The sequence below is a fragment of the Antechinus flavipes genome, chromosome 5, assembly GCF_016432865.1.
Source record: "Antechinus flavipes isolate AdamAnt ecotype Samford, QLD, Australia chromosome 5, AdamAnt_v2, whole genome shotgun sequence".
Lineage (NCBI taxonomy): Eukaryota > Metazoa > Chordata > Mammalia > Dasyuromorphia > Dasyuridae > Antechinus > Antechinus flavipes.
In genome coordinates this window covers 142,304,518-142,326,100 of record NC_067402.1, presented here as the reverse complement: position 1 = coordinate 142,326,100, position 21,583 = coordinate 142,304,518, and the positions used below count along the sequence as shown (strand labels likewise).

The 21,583-nt window shown below is 34.5% G+C and overlaps 1 protein-coding gene across 1 annotated transcript in view; it reads left to right on the top strand.

Annotated features, from left to right (window-relative positions):
- The window catches only part of PRKAR2B (protein kinase cAMP-dependent type II regulatory subunit beta), a 134,835-nt gene that overhangs the window by 22,498 nt on the left and 90,754 nt on the right, over positions 1–21,583 (top strand). The window contains exon 2 of the mRNA XM_051962644.1: positions 14,230–14,265. Coding sequence (XP_051818604.1) covers positions 14,230–14,265 — 36 coding nt within the window. The remainder of the gene's footprint in view (positions 1–14,229; positions 14,266–21,583) is intronic.

Below are 21,583 nucleotides of genomic sequence, written 5' to 3'. Positions count from 1 at the left end.
AAAAAGGGATGTCAGAGGACGAAACAAATACAGTATTGTGGAACCACTGTACATGATCTTGAATGGACTTTGAGAGATAGTAGAGAATAGAAAGGTCTGAAATGCTTTAATCTATGGGGTCATAAAGAGTCAAATACCACATCACAGATTTGGAATAGGCAAGTTGGTGTTGGGAGGTAAAATTATTAGCTAATAAAAAGAGATAGAAGGAGAAGGGGAAGGCACATTAAAACCAAAACCAAAAACTACTTCAGAGATAAGTGAATCAACCTAGAAAATGTTAGTGTTCTGTACATGTTCTCAGATTATGACTGTCTCGTGTCCCATATATTTACCATTGTAGCTCAGCTCCTTACCTTTGAGCTTAATTGTTGTAACAGACTATTACTTGTTTTACTTGCCTAGTCTTTCTCTAATCCAATCCATCCTCCACACAGTAGAGGCCAGAGTGATTTTCTTAAAGTACAGGTCTGCCCATGTCACTCAAAACATTTCAGTGATTCTCTTGTATATATATGATCAAATAGCAGCTCCTTTCCTAGACATCTAAAGCTCTTGATAACCTGACCCTATTCTACCTTTCAAGTCCTCTCACACCTTACTTCTCTCAACATATTCTGTGATCCAGCCATATTTTGTCATATGCAATACCCTATTGTGATTTTCACAGTTATTCCTATATCTGAATTTTCAACTTCTTCATCTAATCTTTGGCTTCCTTCAAGACTTAACACCATTATTGCCAAGGAATTTGCAAGTACTATCTTATTGGATCCTCACAACTCTGGGAGATAGATATTGTTATTTTCTCCATTTTACAGTTGAAAAAAATTGCAGCAGACAGAAGTTAGGTGACTTGCTGAGGGTCACATAATTAATAAATGTTAGAAATTGAATCTGAACTCGATCTTTCTGAATCTAGGCCAGGAGCTACCTCTTACTTCCCTTGGGGGGAAAAATGTTCAAAACCTATAAAGCTCAGATAAGCAAATACTCCACTTAGCACCCAGATAGTGGGTAAGGATAGTAAAGTCAAAATTAAATGCTAGTATGTCCTTTTTGTATCACTGGAGAAGATGGGAAGTGGAAAATGAAATAGAACTGTATAGTGAGCTATAAAATATGACTACCCTTTGATCCAGTGCTTCCACTCCTGGAGCTATAACCTAGAGAAGTTATTGCCAGAAGAGTATTATCTAAATGGAAAAATCCTTGCAGAATTATTTGTATTTATATATCCTAATACCAGAAAAGACTGGATAAACTTGTTTATTAAAATATTTAAAAAATATTAAAATATTCCACTATAAGAATTATTGGAGTACTTTAAAAAAAAGTTTAAAAATAAAAAGCATGAAGTTTCACATGTGGAGGGGGGGAAGATTTGTAAATGAAGAATTAAATGTGTTTATTTCTTTTGGTTTATCCTCCTCCCTACAAATAATTCTGTTTTTTTTTCTTTTATTTTATTTCCTGGTAGGGATTCAAGACAGTAGATTCCCCACTCCTGCTTAGGTCTTTGAAATTAATTTTTTTTCTTTATTTAAAGACTTGGACAGATCATTTTTGTCTACCTTTTAATGGCTAAGACTTTCATATGCTTCTAGCTTTTAATAGCTTCTGAAGTTTTGGTGGTCATATTTGTTCAAATCTTGTTATTATATTCCAATTGTAATGAGTTTAATACTCTGTCTTTTTAGTTTGTACCTATGATTTCATTCATGTAGGCAACTCCCAGTAAGAGTATACTTTCCAGCAGAGTAGATAAAGAAAAGGTCTCTGTAACTTACTATTTTGGAGAGTTGTCTAGAAGAAGTGAGACTTTAAATAAATGACTATCTCAATGTCATTTAATCATTATATTCAGAGATTAGATTTGATCCTGACTTTGATGTAACAGCTTTCCTGTCTACCATACCACTTTGCTTTTTACTTGATACGTTTATACATAAAAATCTATGAGTTCATGAGATAATCCCTGGGTATCGTCTTGAGATTGTCCTTATCTTATAAAATTTTCTGTATACACATTTGAAATATTAGGCAAATATTATAAAAGTAACAAGTAGATAGCTACTTGATTTAAACAAAGCAGATGTTTCCAGTGAAAACATTTATGAAGGTGTTATTGACAGAAGAGTCCTATGTAAATGGAAAAATTCCTTGCAGATTTATATATCCTAATGCCAGGAAAAACTGGGCAAATTATAGTTTATTAAGATAATGTTATTTTATTCCACTATAAGAAATATCAAAGATGAAGTATTCAAAGTAAAATTTGTGACTGAATGAAATTGGCAAATTATTGCTATCATCTAGCATCAAAATTGTTTTAAAAAGTAAATATGTGATATAACAAATCTATATCACCCCTGGTTTACTTTTATTAGTATTCAGTTTTAGGTAGGAGATCCATGGACTTGCAATTTTTCAACCCCTCAGAAAACACCAACAGAATTTTAGCAAGAGACAATGAATCCTTTTATAAATTTTTGTCTACATTTCTTTATATGGAAGCCATAATTCAGTTCATCTTAAATCATTCAGTATCACTAATAATAGTACTGATACTATAGGAAATTGCAGCTAAGTGGAAGATTAAGTCACAAGTACTGTCCCTTCCTTTCATAAAATGCACAAACAGTAGTGGTAAGGGTTGAAGTCCTAATGAATGAGTTTAATCATTTTTGCTCTTTCTATCAATGACTGCTAAATTCTCTGTTTTAAGAAGTGGTATGGAAGATTATGATATTCTTTTTTATCTTTTTGTTATCTTCTAAATCTCCAAGCAGAGACAGGGCTTTGGCAAAAAAAAAAATAACCTGATGTTTGATCTACATTTCTTCCCTAGAGAGGTTTCTTTTCATTTCCCTCCATCCAACTTTATTCTCAGGATAATTAACTAGTAAAGCTTGTGGTAAACAGTCTCAAAAAAGACAAAATAAAGGTTTAAAATAAAGAAAGGGAAATAGGGCTTTTGCCAATAGGAAAAGTCTTCAGTCTTATTCTAGGAAGTAGCTAGAAGAGAAAGGAAAGGAGGGAGAAAGGAGAAAGAAAAGAGGAAAAGAGGGAAAGTATGAGAGGGGAAAGAGGAGATAGAAGAAATTCTGCACCTCACAAAATCAGTTTTTAAGTGAAGAAATAAGGACCTACTATTTGAAACAGCTTATTTGAAAATCTTAGTGGTTATGAAGTTGTGGTTTTGTTTGTTTTTTGAGGGGAGGTGGTGGTGCCCTATAATTCCACTTGTGTAGGGAATTTAAGTGATCTGCCCATAGTCCTAGTTGGTGTATATCAGAGATAGAATTTGAGTACAGGTCATTAGATATACCCCACCACTTAGGATTAAAAGAATAGGAGTGTCCAGAAAGAGAGAGACTATAGTTCCCTACCACTTTTTGCCAATCTGACTGTTCATACTCTGGCTTGGATACTATGTACAGTTCTGCATACTAGACAATAGGAGTCACATTGTATGATAAGGATGCTGGAAACATGAAATAGTGTCACTTATTATTTGAAAATTTAAGGAAATTAGAAATATTTTAGCTTGCAGAAAAGATAAAAGCAGGTTAAACATTTTCATAAATTTGTAGAATTGTGATATGGTTGAGGGATTTACTGTTCTATAAGGCTTTAGTGAAGGACTCAGGAACGATGGTTAAAATTTATAGTGAGGGACAGCTAGTGGTGCAGTCGATAGAGCACTAACCCTGAAGTCAGGAGGACCTGCGTTCAAATGTGACCTCAGACACTTAACACTCCCTAGCTGTGTGATCCTGGGCAAATCACTTAATCCCAGTTGCCTCAGGGGAAAAAATTTATAGGGAAGCAGATTTTGATTTAATCTAAGGATGAGATTAAACATGACTCCAGAGAAGAAAATGCTATATAATATTTAGAGACAGAGCTTGAGATCAAATCAGGGTTTTAACAGGGCCATGTCACTTAATCTCCCTCCCTTAGGCTCAGTTTTCCCATGTACAGATTGGAAATCTTAATACTTCTAGTACTGACATCACAAGGCTATTGTGATACTCAAAGAAAATAATGCTTGAAGAATACTTGGAAAACTTAAAAAGTAACATGAATTATTAGTTATTATTAAACTTGTCTTTTTCTAAATGGAATAATTTGACTTGTGGGGTAATAAATTACTCATCAGTGGAACTTCTGAAGTTGTTTAGGCAGAGGATTGAATAACTACAACATGGATTGGAGGGGGATTGGAATGGGGTGAATATTGGATGAAGTAACTTTCAAGATTCTGTGAAGAATCGATGCATATTAAACTAAACACATGTTACAAATAATCAGTATTTGTTTCAATTAACATTCTTTTGGATTTTTATTTAGTTCTTTTACAGAATCAGAAAGCATTATTTGCTAGAAAAATGGCAAATGAAATGTTAAGAGTGCTAATTATTCAACTGAGTCCAGGAAGATTGTTATGTATATGTCACCTCAACCCAAATAGAACTGTTTCCCAAAAAAGCACATTTAATTAACCTAGATCATTTAGTTCAATTCTAAAATGAGACTAAAGCATCATAAATCCTAGCTCAGAGTATGTATTGCACTTACTAGGAACTTCTTTTTGATGTATAAATATATGTATTCTTATGCATAAGTGTATTTCTAATATCTTTGTTACAATTATGTTTGTTTTAAACCTAATCACAATATAATTGTCCCTCATATCACATGGTTTCCTTTTGTGATTTAGGGTCATTGTTCTTAAATTGGAATTCATTGACTTGGCTTTTGTTGGTGATAGTTTAGTGTGTGTGTTTGTGTTTCCAATTCTCCTTAAATTTTTAAGGATTTTTAAAAATCTAATTTCCTTCCTTTTAGAAGAGTTCCAATATATCTCGTATGTATTTTATTTATATGTCTGTTTGTACATTACTATTTGCTTGTTCTTTCTCCTTCAAGTATATCCCGAGTGCAAAGGCTGTCTTTTACTCTTCTTTTTATTTGATGAATTTAAAGCATTCTAAGACATCTGTAGATTTAGCCAGATTACCTAAGAGGCACATTACACAAATAAGGTTGTTTTGGGAGTTTGTTTTAATTGAAAAGTTAAGATTACAATCACAATTGTCCAGTTCAAAAAAGTCCTAATATTTAGGCATAGTTCTGCCTATCTATTTTAATTTTCACTTATATTTATTTCTCAGCATCTTTGTAGTAGAGGCAAAATTAGGGTTACATAATGCATTTGGGTAAAAAAGTAGCAAAGTATATTACAGTGTCTTTTAATAGATTCAAATTTATAAGAATAAGAGCCATTCTCATATATTAATTTATAAACAGTCTAAGAATGTGAACAATTAGTTCTCAAGGGAAGAAACTTGGACCATATGGAAAAAATACTGCAAGTCAGTGAATATTAGAAAAATAGTCTTAAACCAGTTCTGAGGTTTGACCTTGGATTAGCGAAGATGACAAAGAAAAAAGTAAATGTTGGAGGTCTGTAGGAAAACAGGCACATTGATGCACTTTTGATTGCACTCTGAATGTGTTCAGCTGTTCTGGAAAGCAGTTGGGAATTCTGAACAAAAGATTACTAAATAATGTATGCCCTTTGACCCAGTTCACTAAACTACTGTTAGGCCTTTATCCAGAAGAAATCACGAAAAGAGAAAAATGTCCTATATATACAAAAATATTAAAGCATCTCTTTTTGTGGTGGCAAAAAATGGAAATTAAGGGGATGTTCATTTGGGGAATGGCTAAAGAAATGTCTATTATAAAAATGTAATGGAATATTGTTTTGATTTCAAAGAGACATAGAATTGTACAAACTGATACAGAGTGAAATAAGCAGAACCAGGAAAGTTAGATAATAATGACATTGTAAAAACAAGAACAACAATCATAATAGCTAATATTTATGCCTACTATGTGCCAGGCTCTGTACTAGTCCCTCTACAAATATTATCTTATTTGATTCTCCCAACAACCCTGTGAGTTAAGTGTTGGTACCTCCAATTTACATATAAGGAAACTAGGGGAATGATTTGACCAGATTATACAGCCATTGAGTGACTGAGGCTAGATTTGATTTCAGGTATTCTTGATTCCAGTCCTGGCAGTCTGTCTACTATAGAATCTAATTGCCCCTCATAACTTTCGTGCTATCCATCTCCTGAGAAGTAAAAGATTCAGGATGCAGAGTAAGATATATATTTTTTGAACATGGGCAATGACAGATTTGCTTTGATTTAAAATCTTTCCTCCTACCCCCTGATTTTTGGAAACAGAAGATAAGGGAGAAAGTAGATTTCTGTTTTTTTTTTTAAATAAAATTTAATTTTAGAAAATTAATGGGCTTTGAGAGGAGAGGTTGGGTGACTTTTCTTGGAATTTCCCAAGTATCTGAGGAAGGCAGTACAATAAGTGACCTAGTCTCTTTCTCTGAATTGTCCATAGGGCTGGCGTTTTTTTCAACCTCTTTTTCTCTGTCACAGCCCTGGTTATCAATTTCTTCTGTTTAGCTGATTCTTTGGTCCATTCCTTTCTCTCTGATGCCAAACTTGAAATCTTACTTTAGTTCTGAGATAGTTCTTCATTTCATACAAGCCTTAGAGTGTGCCCAAGTCCCTCATTGAATAGATGGAGCTGTCCAGGCATTGTTTGTGCACATGTTAAGTTTTCATAGATTACCTTAAGTTTTCCTGGGTTGGTTTGTTTTTTTCCTTGAATTTTTTTGACCTAATTCTGCTAATAAGTAGCTTTTTGATTACTTGAAGACAGGTACTTTGGAAAAGAAGACTTTCAGAAAACTGTAGGACCACTGAGAATTTACACTGGAATCTAGAAACTTGTAACCTCATGGAAGTTAAGGCTCTCTTTCTTCCAATGAAATTTGCAACCTCTCCAGGCTCTTGGTGTTCAATCCTTTTTCCATAAACTTTTCATAGGGAGCAAGTGTTGGAGTCTTTCCTGTGATTCTTTTAATAGTGGGGAGAAGGTTATAGAGAGAGGAAATTTACACTTAGCTGTCTGTGCTCTGTCACTCTGACCACTTGTTCACATAGTGTTTCAAGTACTAAATATTCCAGTAACTGATAAGAATAGTTTATAATAGGAATACTGGTAAATAATTCCACTTTGTTTTATGTACACTGCTCTTCTTCCAGTTAAGTTATTCTTTAAGTGTTTTTTATGTCTTAGCTGAGGCTTATGCCAACCTCTCTGTAAATTTTCCTATCACCTGCTTCTCCTTATTTGGTAATTGATCTGACTTTTTTTTAGTCTTTTGCTCTCCTTTTCCTCCTCTTCCTCTTCCTCTTCTTCCTCTTCCATCTTTTATGAATGAGCTCATACTCTAAAGTCCAGCTCTTTTTAAATCTTTTCCACTTCACCCCTTTTCAACTAAGAAATTTTTTACAATACCCCAAGTATAATAGGTATATAAAATAGCTATACAAATCAAATATTTACTGACAATAAATCATAATTTTGCAATGAATAGAGTCCTGGCCCTGAGATATGGAGGACTCATTTGAACTCAGGTTCAAATGTGGCTTCAGACACTTAACACTTACTAATTGTATACCCTGGGCAAAATAACCCTAATTGCCTTGCCAAAAAAAAAAGTTACTTTACCTTTAAAAAGGTGGGGGGCAGCTAGATAGTGCAGTGAACAGAGACCTGGCTCAGAAGTAAGGAAGACCTGAGTTTAAATTCAGCCTCAGACACTTAACACTTACTAATTGTGTGATCCTGGGAAAGTCACTTAACCCCAACTACCTCACACAAAAAAAAAAGGAAAAAAGAAAAAGAATAAATTATAATTTTATTATCTTCCCCATTCAGTTACCCAATTCTATAAGGAGTCGCAATCCACAGTTGCTCTAAACAAGTGTTGCTCTGTATTTCCATTTCTCTCAATCAGAAAGCATTTTTTAAGAACTTATTTTAAATTACTATGGAGTTACAAGAGTACAAACATTTTTAAAAATCAGTCTCTGCTCTCAAGAAGTTTTGTAATGCCGGAAAAACTGAGGCAAGATAGAGATTAGAGAATATTTAATAATTTATTTGAAAGGGAGAGATTTACTTGGACCAGATGGATCCATGGTTTGGTCCCAGGGCTGAATGAGACTATCGTCTCCAAGAATCCAGCAAACAATGTATCAAGGTATCTTATATTCTGATAGCTTGGGATGGGGATATTCTAAAACATAAGATCTTTTATCCTTATCAAGTATTCGGATAATGAGGGAGAGGAGGTTTTGCAGGATTGAGCAGAACAATTATAAATTGTAGCAGAACAATTAAGGAAACTAGTCAGGACCATAAAAGAGAACTGTGGCATAACATCCTCTTTTCATAAAAGACAGTATGGACATACATAAGTTCTGTATATGCAAAATTGTTTAATATGGAGACTGAAGACTAAGGATTGGTTTCTTTTAACCATCTTTTTCTATTGAATGTTTAATACTGATTAAAAGGCTCTCAAAGAAATGTTAATGATGTCTTTCTTTTTGTCCATTTCCTCTTTTTCAAGCTAAGCAGTTTATCTTTTAAAAAAGTGTTGGATTTGCTCTAAAGGTTTATTGTGTTCTTTTCAAGCAAAATAAGTGATATAATTAGTTTGATTTCCTAAGATAAATATCAGTTTTTGTATCATGTTTGGTTTACCTTTGATTTTCTTCTTAAAGAAAAGAAGATATACAGACAGAAGATTTCTGGCTAGCCTAGAGTAAATGAGTGAACAAATGAATGAAGACATTTAATAAGGGCTTGATATGTGTAAAGCATTACTCTCAGTGCTTAGGGTATAGATACAAAAGCAAGATAGCCCCTGCTTTCAAGTAGTTTATATTCTATGGGGGGGAGAGAATACACATACATGTACATTAGAAAAATTAGAAAATGAGTCACACATTAGGGGGGAAAAGTCAGGATACAGTGGCAAAACAATGCCATTTTTAGTGATGAAACCATTTCCCATTTCTAAACTTGGACAGTTTGACAATATAGAGGACTTTAGTGGTAAGAACTTACTTTCTTGAATTTTCAGTTAACTATGGCTGCTGAGTAAGCAGAGGAAAACAGTTGCCAGGTTTGCACAAACAATTGCTAGATCTCATTTCCATATGAGCAACTTTTTGGATATTGGTTCTAGGAAATGGGCTGGAAGCAAGACTTATTTGGGGAAGGTGTTTGGGCTTACAGTTGCAGTTGGTAGCATTGATTATGGCAAGAAATTCAATGATGCCTGCAGAGTCAGAGCTGAAGCAAGGTCTGTGATAGAAAGGATAGCTGTCCATTTCCAGAACTCTTAAGCTTATAGTCCTAAGCTATGTCCATTAAATCTTTAAATTTATGGTAGTTAAGGTGCTGGCAGTTCTTTATGTTGCCAGAACCAGCTGCCTTCTTTCTTTCTCTCAGGGTGCTTCAGCTATGTTGGCTTCTCTTCCCTAATTATGAGACTTGACCTTTCATTTCTTAACGTTGTATCACATTTTCCAACACTTTTTGATTTAATCTTTAATTTTGATTGATTAACTTTGAATTTTTTATTATTAATTAGTATTATAATTATAAAAAATAATTATTACTAAAATTAAATTTGATTGATATCACATCTTGATTTAATATTGATTCTTAAAGATTTGGATACCTAAAATCTTTCCTATTATTCCAGCTGACTGAGTAATCCTAAAATTCTCAAAGTCACCTTAATACTATGCTAGGCACTAGTTATACAAAGAGAAAAAAGAAAACAGTTCTTTCTCTTGAGAATCATATATTCCATGGAGTTTGTGATGTGAAATAAGCCTAGAAAGGTGTAGAGGGCCACAAATAGTGGGGGAACTCTGGGTGAGGTATAAGACTCTTCAGCCCAGAGGGAACCTGCTAACAATGTCTGGTTCGGCTCCTCATCTCCTCTAAGGGCTCTCAGCCTTCCTGAGAAGTCAGGGGGTGGTGACAACCTGTGTTGTAATTAAAGTAGAGTGATACCAGGTGGCAAAAAGACATATACATATGATAGCAAATTGTTTATGTGGTCCCACATGCACAGTCTATAGTTAGCAAATGTGCAGTGTTGTTATATAAGGGTATATAAGGGTTTATAAGGGTGAGAGAATTTGGAATAAATGGACTCCATGTTTTGACCATCCAGTGAGTCTTGCCTCATCACTCCTCCACTAAGACCAAGGACTCGGGCTGGTCTTTTGACCAGCTCCAGAGAGCTAGTTCAGACAGTATATTTTGGTACCCCAGCATAGGGGCTCTAGAAAGCATAGTACATTTTGGCACCCCTACTTGGGGGTGCTAGAAAGCACACAACAGAAAGAGAGTTTGAAGACAGATAGTAGAATGCCCTAAATGCCAGACTAAATAGTATAGAACCCTAAAACCAAAAAACTACATTGATTTTCAGGCTTTCATTGTAGCTTTAGTCAAATCTTATAACTTTTTTTTTATTATCATCTCTAAAATAAAGTGTTATTTAAGCACTAAGGTGATTTGATAAATTATTTATTAAGTATTTTGAGCTTCCTAGAAAAAGATGACATTTTATACTTAAATAAATTACTAGCAGAAGTGGAAAGAAACATTTTTTAAGCACCTCTATGTGCCAGGCATAAGTGTTACCTCAATTGATCCTCATAGTTGTTATCTTTGATCCTCATTTTACAGATGAGGAAACTGAGGCTAACAAACTAAATGACTTGCCATCTGTTACATAGTCAGGAAGTATCCAAGGGAGAATTTGAACTCAGATCTCCTTGATTTTAGGGCCAACATCCTATCCGCTGTGCCACCTAACTATTGGAAATGGTAAGAGGGTAAGGACTAAGCTTTACATAGGCAAACATATTTTCTGCCATATGGTTGTAATTGCTCTTGCCACCAATTTAGGAGAGATAAATTCCATCATCTGCCTACCTACCCTATTTTGCTGGAAGCCCAAGATAAAGAAAATGCTACATGTGGTCCCAAAAGAAATTAAACCGTTTCTGTTTTTTTAGAGCCCACAAAATGCTTACCTCTCAAAGCAGACATCAGTCATTTTTGACACAATCCCACAGTCAGTGAGCCTAAGGAACTAATCAGGAGTTGCTATCTTGATCATGTCCCTTAGCAAGCCACCCTGAATACCATCATAAATGATGAATGAGTGGAAGGCATAAGCAAAAAGTCTAGGATTAGGGTATTGTAAATAAGCCCAAAGGTTAAGAATTGTGTCCAGTCAACAATTCTTTAATGTCCTCAGTTTTCTTCAGAAGATGTAAAATACAAGCAAAATATGTTTATTTATTCATTCATTTATTATGTCTAGCAGTATAAGTCCATAGTTAATATTATTTTACTTTTATCATTTAATATATTAGAGATTTCAAGTGTTCAAAATTAGTAGGTCCATTATCATTGATAAAGAAAATAGATTATAAAGGTAGCCAAATTTATTGAATTATTTTTCTTTCTGCTAATTTAATCTATAAATTGTCTTCAGATGATATGCTGGATCTTGCTTCTCCTATTGTATGATGTGATACTGATAGAGCTTGGCAGTCTTCTGGTGTCTCTCATAGGGTTTTGCAAGTGAGTTTATGTTCTAAACCAGTGTTTCAGTGGCAGTTCATCTCTCTAATTGGTAACATTAAGTATTTTCTTCCTAAGGTAATTTCTGGGCTTGGCAATTAAACTTTTTCAGGAAATGTTGAAAGTGAAGATCAACATCTTTGCCTTTTTCCATTGAACATCTTTCAGCATCATTTGAGTGGGTCATATCAAAGCTCTTGCTTTCAATGTTTTATCCTTTTTATCATTTGGTGTTAACTCTGATTTTGTTTTTTAACTAATCATTGGTCTGACTGAACTTCTATGTCTCCCAAAAAATATAATTTCCTGTCTACTGAGATATCATCAAATTGTTTTTGTGATGTTTGATGCTCAATGTCTTATGTTTTCTTACTTGATTTCTGGAAGAAAATATTCATGATACATAGTTATATGACTTCGTAGAGGTCCATAAGCCTTTAACTTCTTTCATTTCTCAAACTTGAATAGTATTTTCAGCTTCCTAAATTAATTTTTCTTTTTGCTATGAATTCATATTCTACTAGAGGATGGGAGGGAAGAAGATAACAGAGATGTAAATGCAACCTATAATCTGACCTCATCTATGTGGCTGTTCTCTCCAGGGATACAGATATCAGCTCATCCATGCTTATTGATACTGTTTCATTCATCTATATTCTCCCATAAGTTTGCAAAAGTCCACCCAACCTGCTAGAGATTTTCTTCATATTCTTTTGACAATTCTGTGATGCTAGGGAAGGATGTGGGGCTATTTCTTATGCCTCACTCATGCTCTCTCTTACTGGAAAGCCTGTGACCATATCATTGCTTCTGAAGTATTTTTTTATTCACATCTCTTATATGTTTATTCTTAATCATTCCATGTTTATAATGTGTCACAGAATGCTCTTCTCTATCCACTGTCTCTCTATTGCTCTTTGGGTAATCCTTAACTTCACTTCTTTGGAAGCTGTAATGTTCTATAACGTTTAGCCCTACAACATCACAGAGAAAACTGATTTTAAGAAATAAGAATCTCTATTTCATTAGAAGCTTGAGATCATTAAAAGAATTTATCTGCCAAGTAAACTAGCACAATTCCATTTAAATTCTAGATCCAGTTCATTGCTCATTTATGCATGCCTGAGATTGGAAATGTAAGTTTATTTTGAATCCTAGCATTTTTTGTGCAAATAGGCACTTAATATCTTGGACTGAGTTGGAAGAGAAACCCTGGGGATTATCTAGGTCATTTCCTTCTGTTTCCAAAGGAAACAGTAGTCCAGAGAAGTGAAGTTGAATTGACTTTCCCAGTCATACAAGTAATAAGATATAACAGTTGGCTTTTGTACCATGTGCTTCTGCTTACTCAAGATCCAACACTTTTCCTTCTATACCACGTATTTGACATGGCTTCTACATTTGGGTATATTTTTGTACTTGTTGGCACAGTGATTTATAAGTGGTTCTAAGGAATTCTAAGATTTTCATTCTCTTATGTATTCTCCATCTTTAATTTTCCTTTCCTACCCAGCTATCCATGACTATTAGCAACATGGTCCATACATAATAAATACTTAGCATATTTCTTGTTTATTGAATGAAATGTACAGTTATTCAATAAATATTTGTTAAACATCTCATATTTGCCAAATGTTCTAATAGGTTCTGTGGAAAATGTAAAATTTAGATAAAAAGACATGACTCCTACCTTTCTGGCTTTTATAGCTCATGACAAATGAGACATAAATATAGGAAACTACAAAGTAAAACATTACATGAGGAGTTAATTATATGCAAAACAAAGTTGATTATGAGAAATCCAGGGAATTTTATCACTGAGATCACAGAAAGCTTTTCATATAGGAGGTGAATATTGAGTTAGACATTAAAGAATAAGTAAGATCATTACCAAAGAATAAGAGATCATAGATTTAGTGCTAGAAAGAATATCAGAGGTTAATTAATTCACCATGTCTCCCTGTCCTATTTACACATGAAGAACCAGAGAAGTTAGGAAATTTTTCCATGATCTGATGTGACTGAACTGGGATTCAAGCCTAGGATCTGACTATAAATCCTACACATGATCTTTCTCCATTCCCATTGCAATCTACTTGGTCATTCCTCTCGAATTGTGCTAACATTTCCTTAGCTAGACTTCCTACTTTTACTTAGCTCTTCTGTTCTACCTTACATGAAGTTCTTTAATGCATGTGTCTCATCAAATCACTTTTTGGTTCAGATCTCTCACTGCTTACCAGATAAAGTTTGAACTCCTTATCTTGGTATTCAGAATTTTATATAATCTGGTTTCTGCCTGTATTTCTAACCTAATCTTAAACCTAATTAAAATGGTCACCTTGCCCTAAAGACCTCTTCTTCTTTGCTGCCTTTCCTTACTTTATTCCACGTGCCTGGAATGTTCTCTCACAAAGAGGAGGGAAGACATGAATACATTGATATCCATTGTATGTATATGTGTGTAATCTTTTGGTAATTTAACTCATTACAACAAAGACTGATTAAACTGTGGTTTTAATATTTAAGTAATAAAAAATTTAGTTTCTTTTATCAACAGAATTGAAAAAAATGTCATTTTACTTTAATATTTGATTTGTGCACTTTCATGTTTTACATAAATTTTTAATCACAAATTCATTCCTTTTTTCCATATAGCTCCTGTGATAAACCGGTTTACTAGACGTGCATCAGGTAAGTCTACTATCTTTGTGCTTGCATTGATCTGCATGATGATAATATGTTAAAGATAGTGTTTATAATATTTTTTTTAAAATTCATATTTTCCAGCAATTTTCAGACAAATAAAACAGTGCCTAATTTATTTAAAATTATTAAGAATGAAGTGAGTTTTTTTAGTTAATGAAAGCTTATTCCCTCAAGATCCAGAATTTTAAAAATAATTTCAAACAAGGAAAATTTTCTAACTTCAAATAAAATAATTTTTGGCATGTTGGAGGGATAAATTTCAAGCTGCCTTTTTTCCTGAGCTATAAAAGGAATAATTAGTTCTGGAAGGCTTATTTTGTTTCCATTTTTACAATAATGTTTGATACATTAAAATTGATTTCTAAATCTGCTGATAGTTGATGGCTTATAGAGTTAACTATGAATGTATGCAACAAAATATAATCTTTAAGAATATACGCCTGATTATGATGGGAGCATTTATGTTCTCTTGAAATTGTTATAATCTTGAGGAGTTTTTTTTTTCATCATAACTGCTGAAAATGAAGTGACAGTATATTTTGTCAGCTGGCTGGCTATTTCTGATATCTGATGTCAAACAGGTAACAATCATAGGTCCAAGCAAAAATCTACAAAATTGTAATAATTGTAACTATATACATATGTATGTTTGTATGTATTTGTGTGTGTATGTGTAGATAAAGGAAAAAATTACAGAAAACTAGTTCTAAGATCATCTGTTATTTGCCCAAAAGATGGGCAAATAATATACTAATTTGATTGTTAGAATTCCTAGAGTAAATAATTTCTATTTCTATCAATAACTGTATTGACATGAGAATTGAGGTCTAGTGTCCATTAAAATATTTTGCTTTTGGACAAGTTTGATTAATAACAATTATTCCTGAGGCCAGACTTCAGTTGTACTCCTGACATTTCTCCTGGAATTGTTTGCCAATAAACACCATATCGACCCAGTCTTCAACTCTTTCTGAAGCCACATCAGCTCTCAGATAGGTCTTTTAGGTGATGGAACAGCCTATAAAGGAGGACTCTGGCAAGAACCTTACCAGCAATAACTAAGAGTTTTTTATTAAAAATAATGTAATATTAATTGGTAGATTGGAAACGCCAAAGTGAAGATGTGGTTTGACATACCTTGACCCATAGTCCATGGGAAGCAAAGCTATATTAATTATATTTCAAAAGAACTTAGCTGTGACTATAATGATGATGGAAGGCAATAGAATGTTAAAGCAAAAAAGAAATAGCAAAATTGAACATTTCAGTTCTGCAAAGATATCATAAGAAAAACAGATCTAGGAGATATAATTTGGAAATTAGCTATACATAGAGGAAGCAAAATATAATAAACATTAAGCTAATAAAATTATGTGATAATAGAGAGGTCTTGTAGATAGTGATAATTGCTATTATTCAGGTAACACAGTATGCCTAAGCCTAATTGGTTATTATATTTTTGATCTAGTTTTTCTTTTAAACATAATAAATAAAATTGTGAGAGTTCATGTAATATAATGAATACAGTGAAATCAGGAAGACTTGGGTTTTTCATCTTGCCTCTTATACTAGCTTTGACCATTATCCAGGCATTTAAGCTCTGAGAACCTTAGACATCGTTAAAACTGCATAAGATTGCAGTATTTTTAGCTGGTAAAAGTTCCCACACTGATTAATTCAAAGGTCATCTTCATAAATAATCATCATTGGAAGAAAGAGTGAGATCAATGTAGTATCCAGGAGATTTGACTATATACTTTTTTACTTTTTAAAGATGTCCATGAAATAAAACTATGATGTTTAAAAAGTTCAAGACATATGATTTCTGGTAATTTAATCATTTTATTAATAAAACTAGCATGTATATTAATGAAAAAAGGTCTATGGCACTAATGCATGCCAAAGACCATTCATGACAGTGGGTTCATAGTTTATATGCCCTTGGAAGATACAGTGTTCCTGAGGCTAGTAATCAACACTGATTGTTTAACAATAAAATGTAGGTTCATTCTACTGAAAGTTTTAAATAACTTGGATCATACAAGATTTTGTCAAAGAAACTTATCAATTTCCCAATCACCTGTCTGACAAAAAGGAGAATCCACATTTTCTTAGATCTAAGTAAATACAATGAGCAGGAAAACATTCATTATTTTAAACTTAAATTTTCTTTTACTGCCTGAATAAATCTTAGTCTGGGTAAGTCTTTGCCCAAGATTTCCTACACTTGTTTATTTCTGCTAATATTTTTATTTAAGATTTTAGCATCAATATTCATTAGGGAGATTGGTCTATAATTTTCTTTCTCTGTTTTCAGCCTACCTGGTTTAGGTATCAGTACCATGTCTGTGTCATAAAAGGAGTTTGGTAGGACTCCTTCAATCCCTATTTTTTCAAATAGTTTATATAACATTGGAGTTAATTGTTCTTTAAATGTTTGGTAGAATTCACATGTAAATCCATCTGGTCCTGGGGATTTTTTCTTAGGGAGTTGATTGATAGTTTGTTCTATTTCTTTTTCTGAGATGGGACTGTTTAGGATATTTACTTCTTCCTCTGTTAGTGTGGGCAAGCTATATTTTTGGAGGTATTTTTCTATTTCATTTAAGTTGTTGAATTTATTGGCATAAAGTTGGGCAAAGTAACTCCTAATTATTGCTCTAATTTCCTCTTCGTTAGTGGCGAGTTCTCCCTTTTCATTTTTAAGACTAACAATTTGATTTTCCTCTTTCCTTTTTTTAATCAGATTTACTAAGGGTTTGTCTATTTTGTTGGTTTTTTCATAGAACCAACTCTTAGTTTTATTAATCAATTCAATAGTTTTTTTACTTTCAATTTTATTGATCTCACCTTTTATTTTTAGAATTTCAAGTTTAGTGTTTGACTGGGGGTTTTTAATTTGTTCCTTTTCTAGCATTTTTAGTTGCAAACCCAATTCATTGACCTTCTCTTTCTCTATTTTATACAAATAGGCCTCTAGAGATATGAAATTTCCCCTTATTACCGCTTTGGCTGCATCCCATACATTTTGGTATGATGTCTCATTATTATCGTTTTCTTGGGTGAAGTTATTAATTATGTCTATGATTTGCTGTTTCACCCAATCATTCTTTAGTATGAGATTATTTAGTTTCCAATTATTTTTGGTCTACTTCCCCCTGGTTTTTTGTTGAATGTAATTTTCATTGCATCGTGGTCTGAAAAGGATGCATTTACTATTTCTGCCTTACTGCATTTGAGTTTGAGGTTTTTATGTCCTAATATATGGTCAATTTTTGTATAGGTTCCATGAACTGCTGAAAAGAAAGTGTATTCCTTTCTGTTTCCATTACATTTTCTCCAGAGATCTATCATATCTAACTTTTCTAGTATTCTATTTACCTCTTTGACTTCTTTCTTATTTATTTTGTGGTTTGATTTATCTAATTCTGAGAGTGCAAGGTTAAGATCTCCCACTATTATAGTTTTACTGTCTATTTCTTCTTGCAGCTCTCTTAGTTTCTCTTTTAAGAATTTAGATGCTGCCCCACTTGGTGCATATATGTTTAATATAGATAGTGCTTCATTATCCATGCTACCCTTTAGCAAGATATAGTGCCCTTCCTTATCTCTTTTAATTAGATCAATTTTTGCTTTAGCTTGATCTGAGATCAGGATGGCTACCCCTGCTTTTTTGACTTCACCTGAAGCATAGTAGATTTTGCTCCAACCTTTTACCTTTAACCTGCATGTATCTCCCCGCTTCAGGTGTGTTTCCTGTAAACAACATATTGTAGGATTCTGGCTTTTAATCCATTCTGCTAACCGCTTCCTCTTTATGGGGGAGTTTACCCCGTTCACGTTTATGGTTAGAATGACCAATTCTGTATTACTTGCCATCTTGTTAACCCCGGTTTATGCTTTTCTCCCTTCTTTCCCCTTTCCCCCCCTTCCCAGTATTAAGCTTGTGAGCACCACTTGCTTCTCACAGCCCTCCCTTTTTAGTATCCCTCCCCCCGCCTTAGAGTTCCTCCCCCTATCTTACCCCTTTCCCTCCCAGTTCCCGTATTCCCTTCCGCTTAGCTTATTCCTTCCCTTTTCACTTTTCTCTTCTCACTTTTCAATGAGGTGGGAGAAGTTTCACCATAGATTGAATATGTCTTAAGATTTTTCACTTAAAGCCAATTCTGAAGGCAGTAAGATACCCACTATATTCATCCCCCTCCATTCTTTCTCTCAGATATAATAGGTTTCCTATGCCTCTTCATGAGATGTACTACCCCTACTTTACCCTTTTTCTGATACAATGTCCTTTCCACATCAATTTCTAGAACAAGGTATACATGTATTCTTTATACATCTATATAGTCAAAATATAGTTCCCAAGATTAATCTTTACCTTTTTAGATTTCTCTTGAGTTCTATATTTGTAGATCAAACTTTTTGTTAAGTTCTGGTTTTTTCATCAGAAATAGATGAAATTCACTTACTTCGTTGAATGTCCATCTTCTTCCCTGGAAAAAGATGCTCATTCTCGCTGGGTAAGTTATTTTTGGTTGCATACCAAGTTCCTTAGCCTTTCGGAATATCATATTCCAGGCCCTTCGATATTTTAATATGGATGCTGCCAGATCCTGGGTGATCCTTATTGTGGCTCCTTGATACTTGAATGGGGTTTTTCTAGTCGCTTGCAGTATTTTTTCCTTCATCTGAGGGTTCTGACATTTGGCCATTATATTCCTTGGTGTTTTGATTTTAGGATCCCTTTCAGTGGGTGATCGATGAATCCTTTCAATGTTTATTTTTTCCTCTGTTCCTATGACTTCTGGGCAGTTCTCTTTGATAATTTCCTGGAAAATAGTGTCCAGGCTCTTTTTTTCATCATGTTTTTCTGGAAGTCCAATGATTCTCAGATTGTCTCTCCTGGATCTGTTTTCCAGGTCTGTTGTCTTCCCCAGAAGGTATTTCACATTTTTCTCCATTGTTTGATTTTTTTTGGATTTGCATGACTGATTCTTCTTGTCTCCTCGAGTCATTCAATTCCACTTGTTCAATTCTGATTTTCAGTGAAGTATTTTCTTCACTCACTTTTTTAAAATCTTTTTCTAATTGTCCAATTGAGTTCTTTTGTTCTGTGGAATTTTTTTCCATTTCGCCAATTTTGTTTTTTAGAGAGCTGTTTTCTGTTTCCAGTTCATTAATCCTATTTTTCAAGGATTTTACTTCTTTATCCACTCTCTCTTTAACTTTCTCCAGGCTCTTTTGCCAAGCCTCCCTCTCCTTTTCCCAAGCTTCCCTCTCCTTTTGCCAAGCCTCACTCTGCTTTCCCCATTTTTCTTCTAGCTCCCTTGTGAGAGCCTTTTTAATTACTTCTATGAGGTTCATCTGTGCTGAGGAACAGATGATCTCCTCCTTTGGGGATTCACCTGGAGACAGTCTGTTTTTAGTCTCCTCAGGATTTAGAGTCTGCTCTCTATCTGTATAGAAGCTGTCAAGGGTTAAAGTCCTCTTCAGCTTCTTGCTCATTCTGTCTAATAATCAAAGACAAACTACCAAAGGAAAACAGAAAAAACTGGAGTCTTTCTTTGGGGGAGGGGCTGGGTATGTTATCGAGCTTCCTCTACAGACTGCAGGGGGCAGCAGTGAGGCACTAGCAGGACTGTGTGCGCCTGCGCTCTGAGATCCCAGAGCGTGCTGAGTCACTGTGGGGGGGGGGGGGGAAGGGGGAGGCGGCCAGGTCCCGGGAGACTCCAGCTGTTTGGGTATTCTTCAGCCCCGTTGTTTTTAGCTTCTCTGCTGGGCTGCTGACTTGCTGCCGGAGCAAAGTATCCAAACCTGAAGCGAAGCTCTCCCCACAGAGACGGCTGCGATCACTCCCCACCCCCTCTCCAGTCTGCTCCCGTGCTCTCACTGCCGCTGCCCGCCGCCTGCGCCCGATCTAAAACCGTTCCAGCCCTCCAGTAAAGACAAACCTTTCTTGGCGAATCTCAAGGATGGCTTCTCTTGGTAACTATTTGTGGGTTTTTTTTTCAGTCAAGCATTAATTCAGAGGCTTGTAATGAAATGGATAGTGAGAGAAAGCGTGGAGCTTATGCAGCTGTGAGCCTCCTCTCCGCCATCTTAACCGGAAGAGCCACTTGTTTATTTCTGAATGAGAAAGTAGAAAAGAGAAAAAACCTTGGTCCTCATTCAATTATTAGTTATTAATACACAGAGAAATAATCATTTTTTTCAATAATTTAATCAAAAGGCTAGAAAGTATCCTCTAGTTTATGGACAAAGTAAGGCATGCTTAATCTGTATTATACATAGATATACCATCTCTTTAGATCTAATCTAGCTCTTTCCCATTGATCCCCAAATGGAAATTAAATCTATTTTTAATGCCTACTAATGCCAAGACATTTTCAAATGGAGGCAATTCAGTTTCAATTTCTTCTTACATATCAGAATGTTAGATGGTGAAGCGAAGTCACAAAGGAGGTTGGAAAAACTCTTTAGTAGAAAATGTCTTGGGAAGATTCTGAATATCAACTGGCAAGATTAGATACCAGATACTGAGGTCCTTTATCAAGCTAAACTGCCAAGCATTCAACTCTATTGCAAAGAGTGCAATGTGCAATTCTTCTAAACATATTTCCATATTCATCATGCTGTACAAGAAAAATCAGATCAAAGGGGAAAAAATAAGAAAAAAAAACACACAAGCAAGCAAACAACAGCAACAAAAAGGTCAAAATATTATGCTTCAATGCACATTCATTCTCCATAGTTCTCTCTGGATGTAAATGACATTTTTTATCCCAAGTCTATTGGAATCAACACATTGTTGAGAAGAGACAAGTCCACACAATTGATCATCACATAATCTTGTTATTGTGTATAATGTTCTCTTGGTTCTGCTCACTTAGCGTCAGTCCATGTAAGTCTTTCCAGACTTTTCTAAAATCAGTCTGCTTGTCATTTCTTATACAACAATAACATCCCATTACATTTATATACCATAACTTACTCAACTATTCCTCAGTTGATGGGCACCCACTCAATTTCCAATTCCCCCTCACTACATACAGGGCTTCTACAAACATCCATGCATATGTGGGTCCATTCCCTTCTTTTATGATCTCTTTGAGACACAAACCCAGGAGTGACACTGTTGGATGAAAGGGTATGTACAATTTTATATCCTTTCAGGCATAGTTCCAAACTGATGACAACATTTTTCATAGGGGAAATGTAACTGTGAGGGTTTTACACCATAACTAGTAAAGTCTCAGAAGAGGAGGAGAAATAAAGATGGGAACAAGGATGTATATTGAGATGT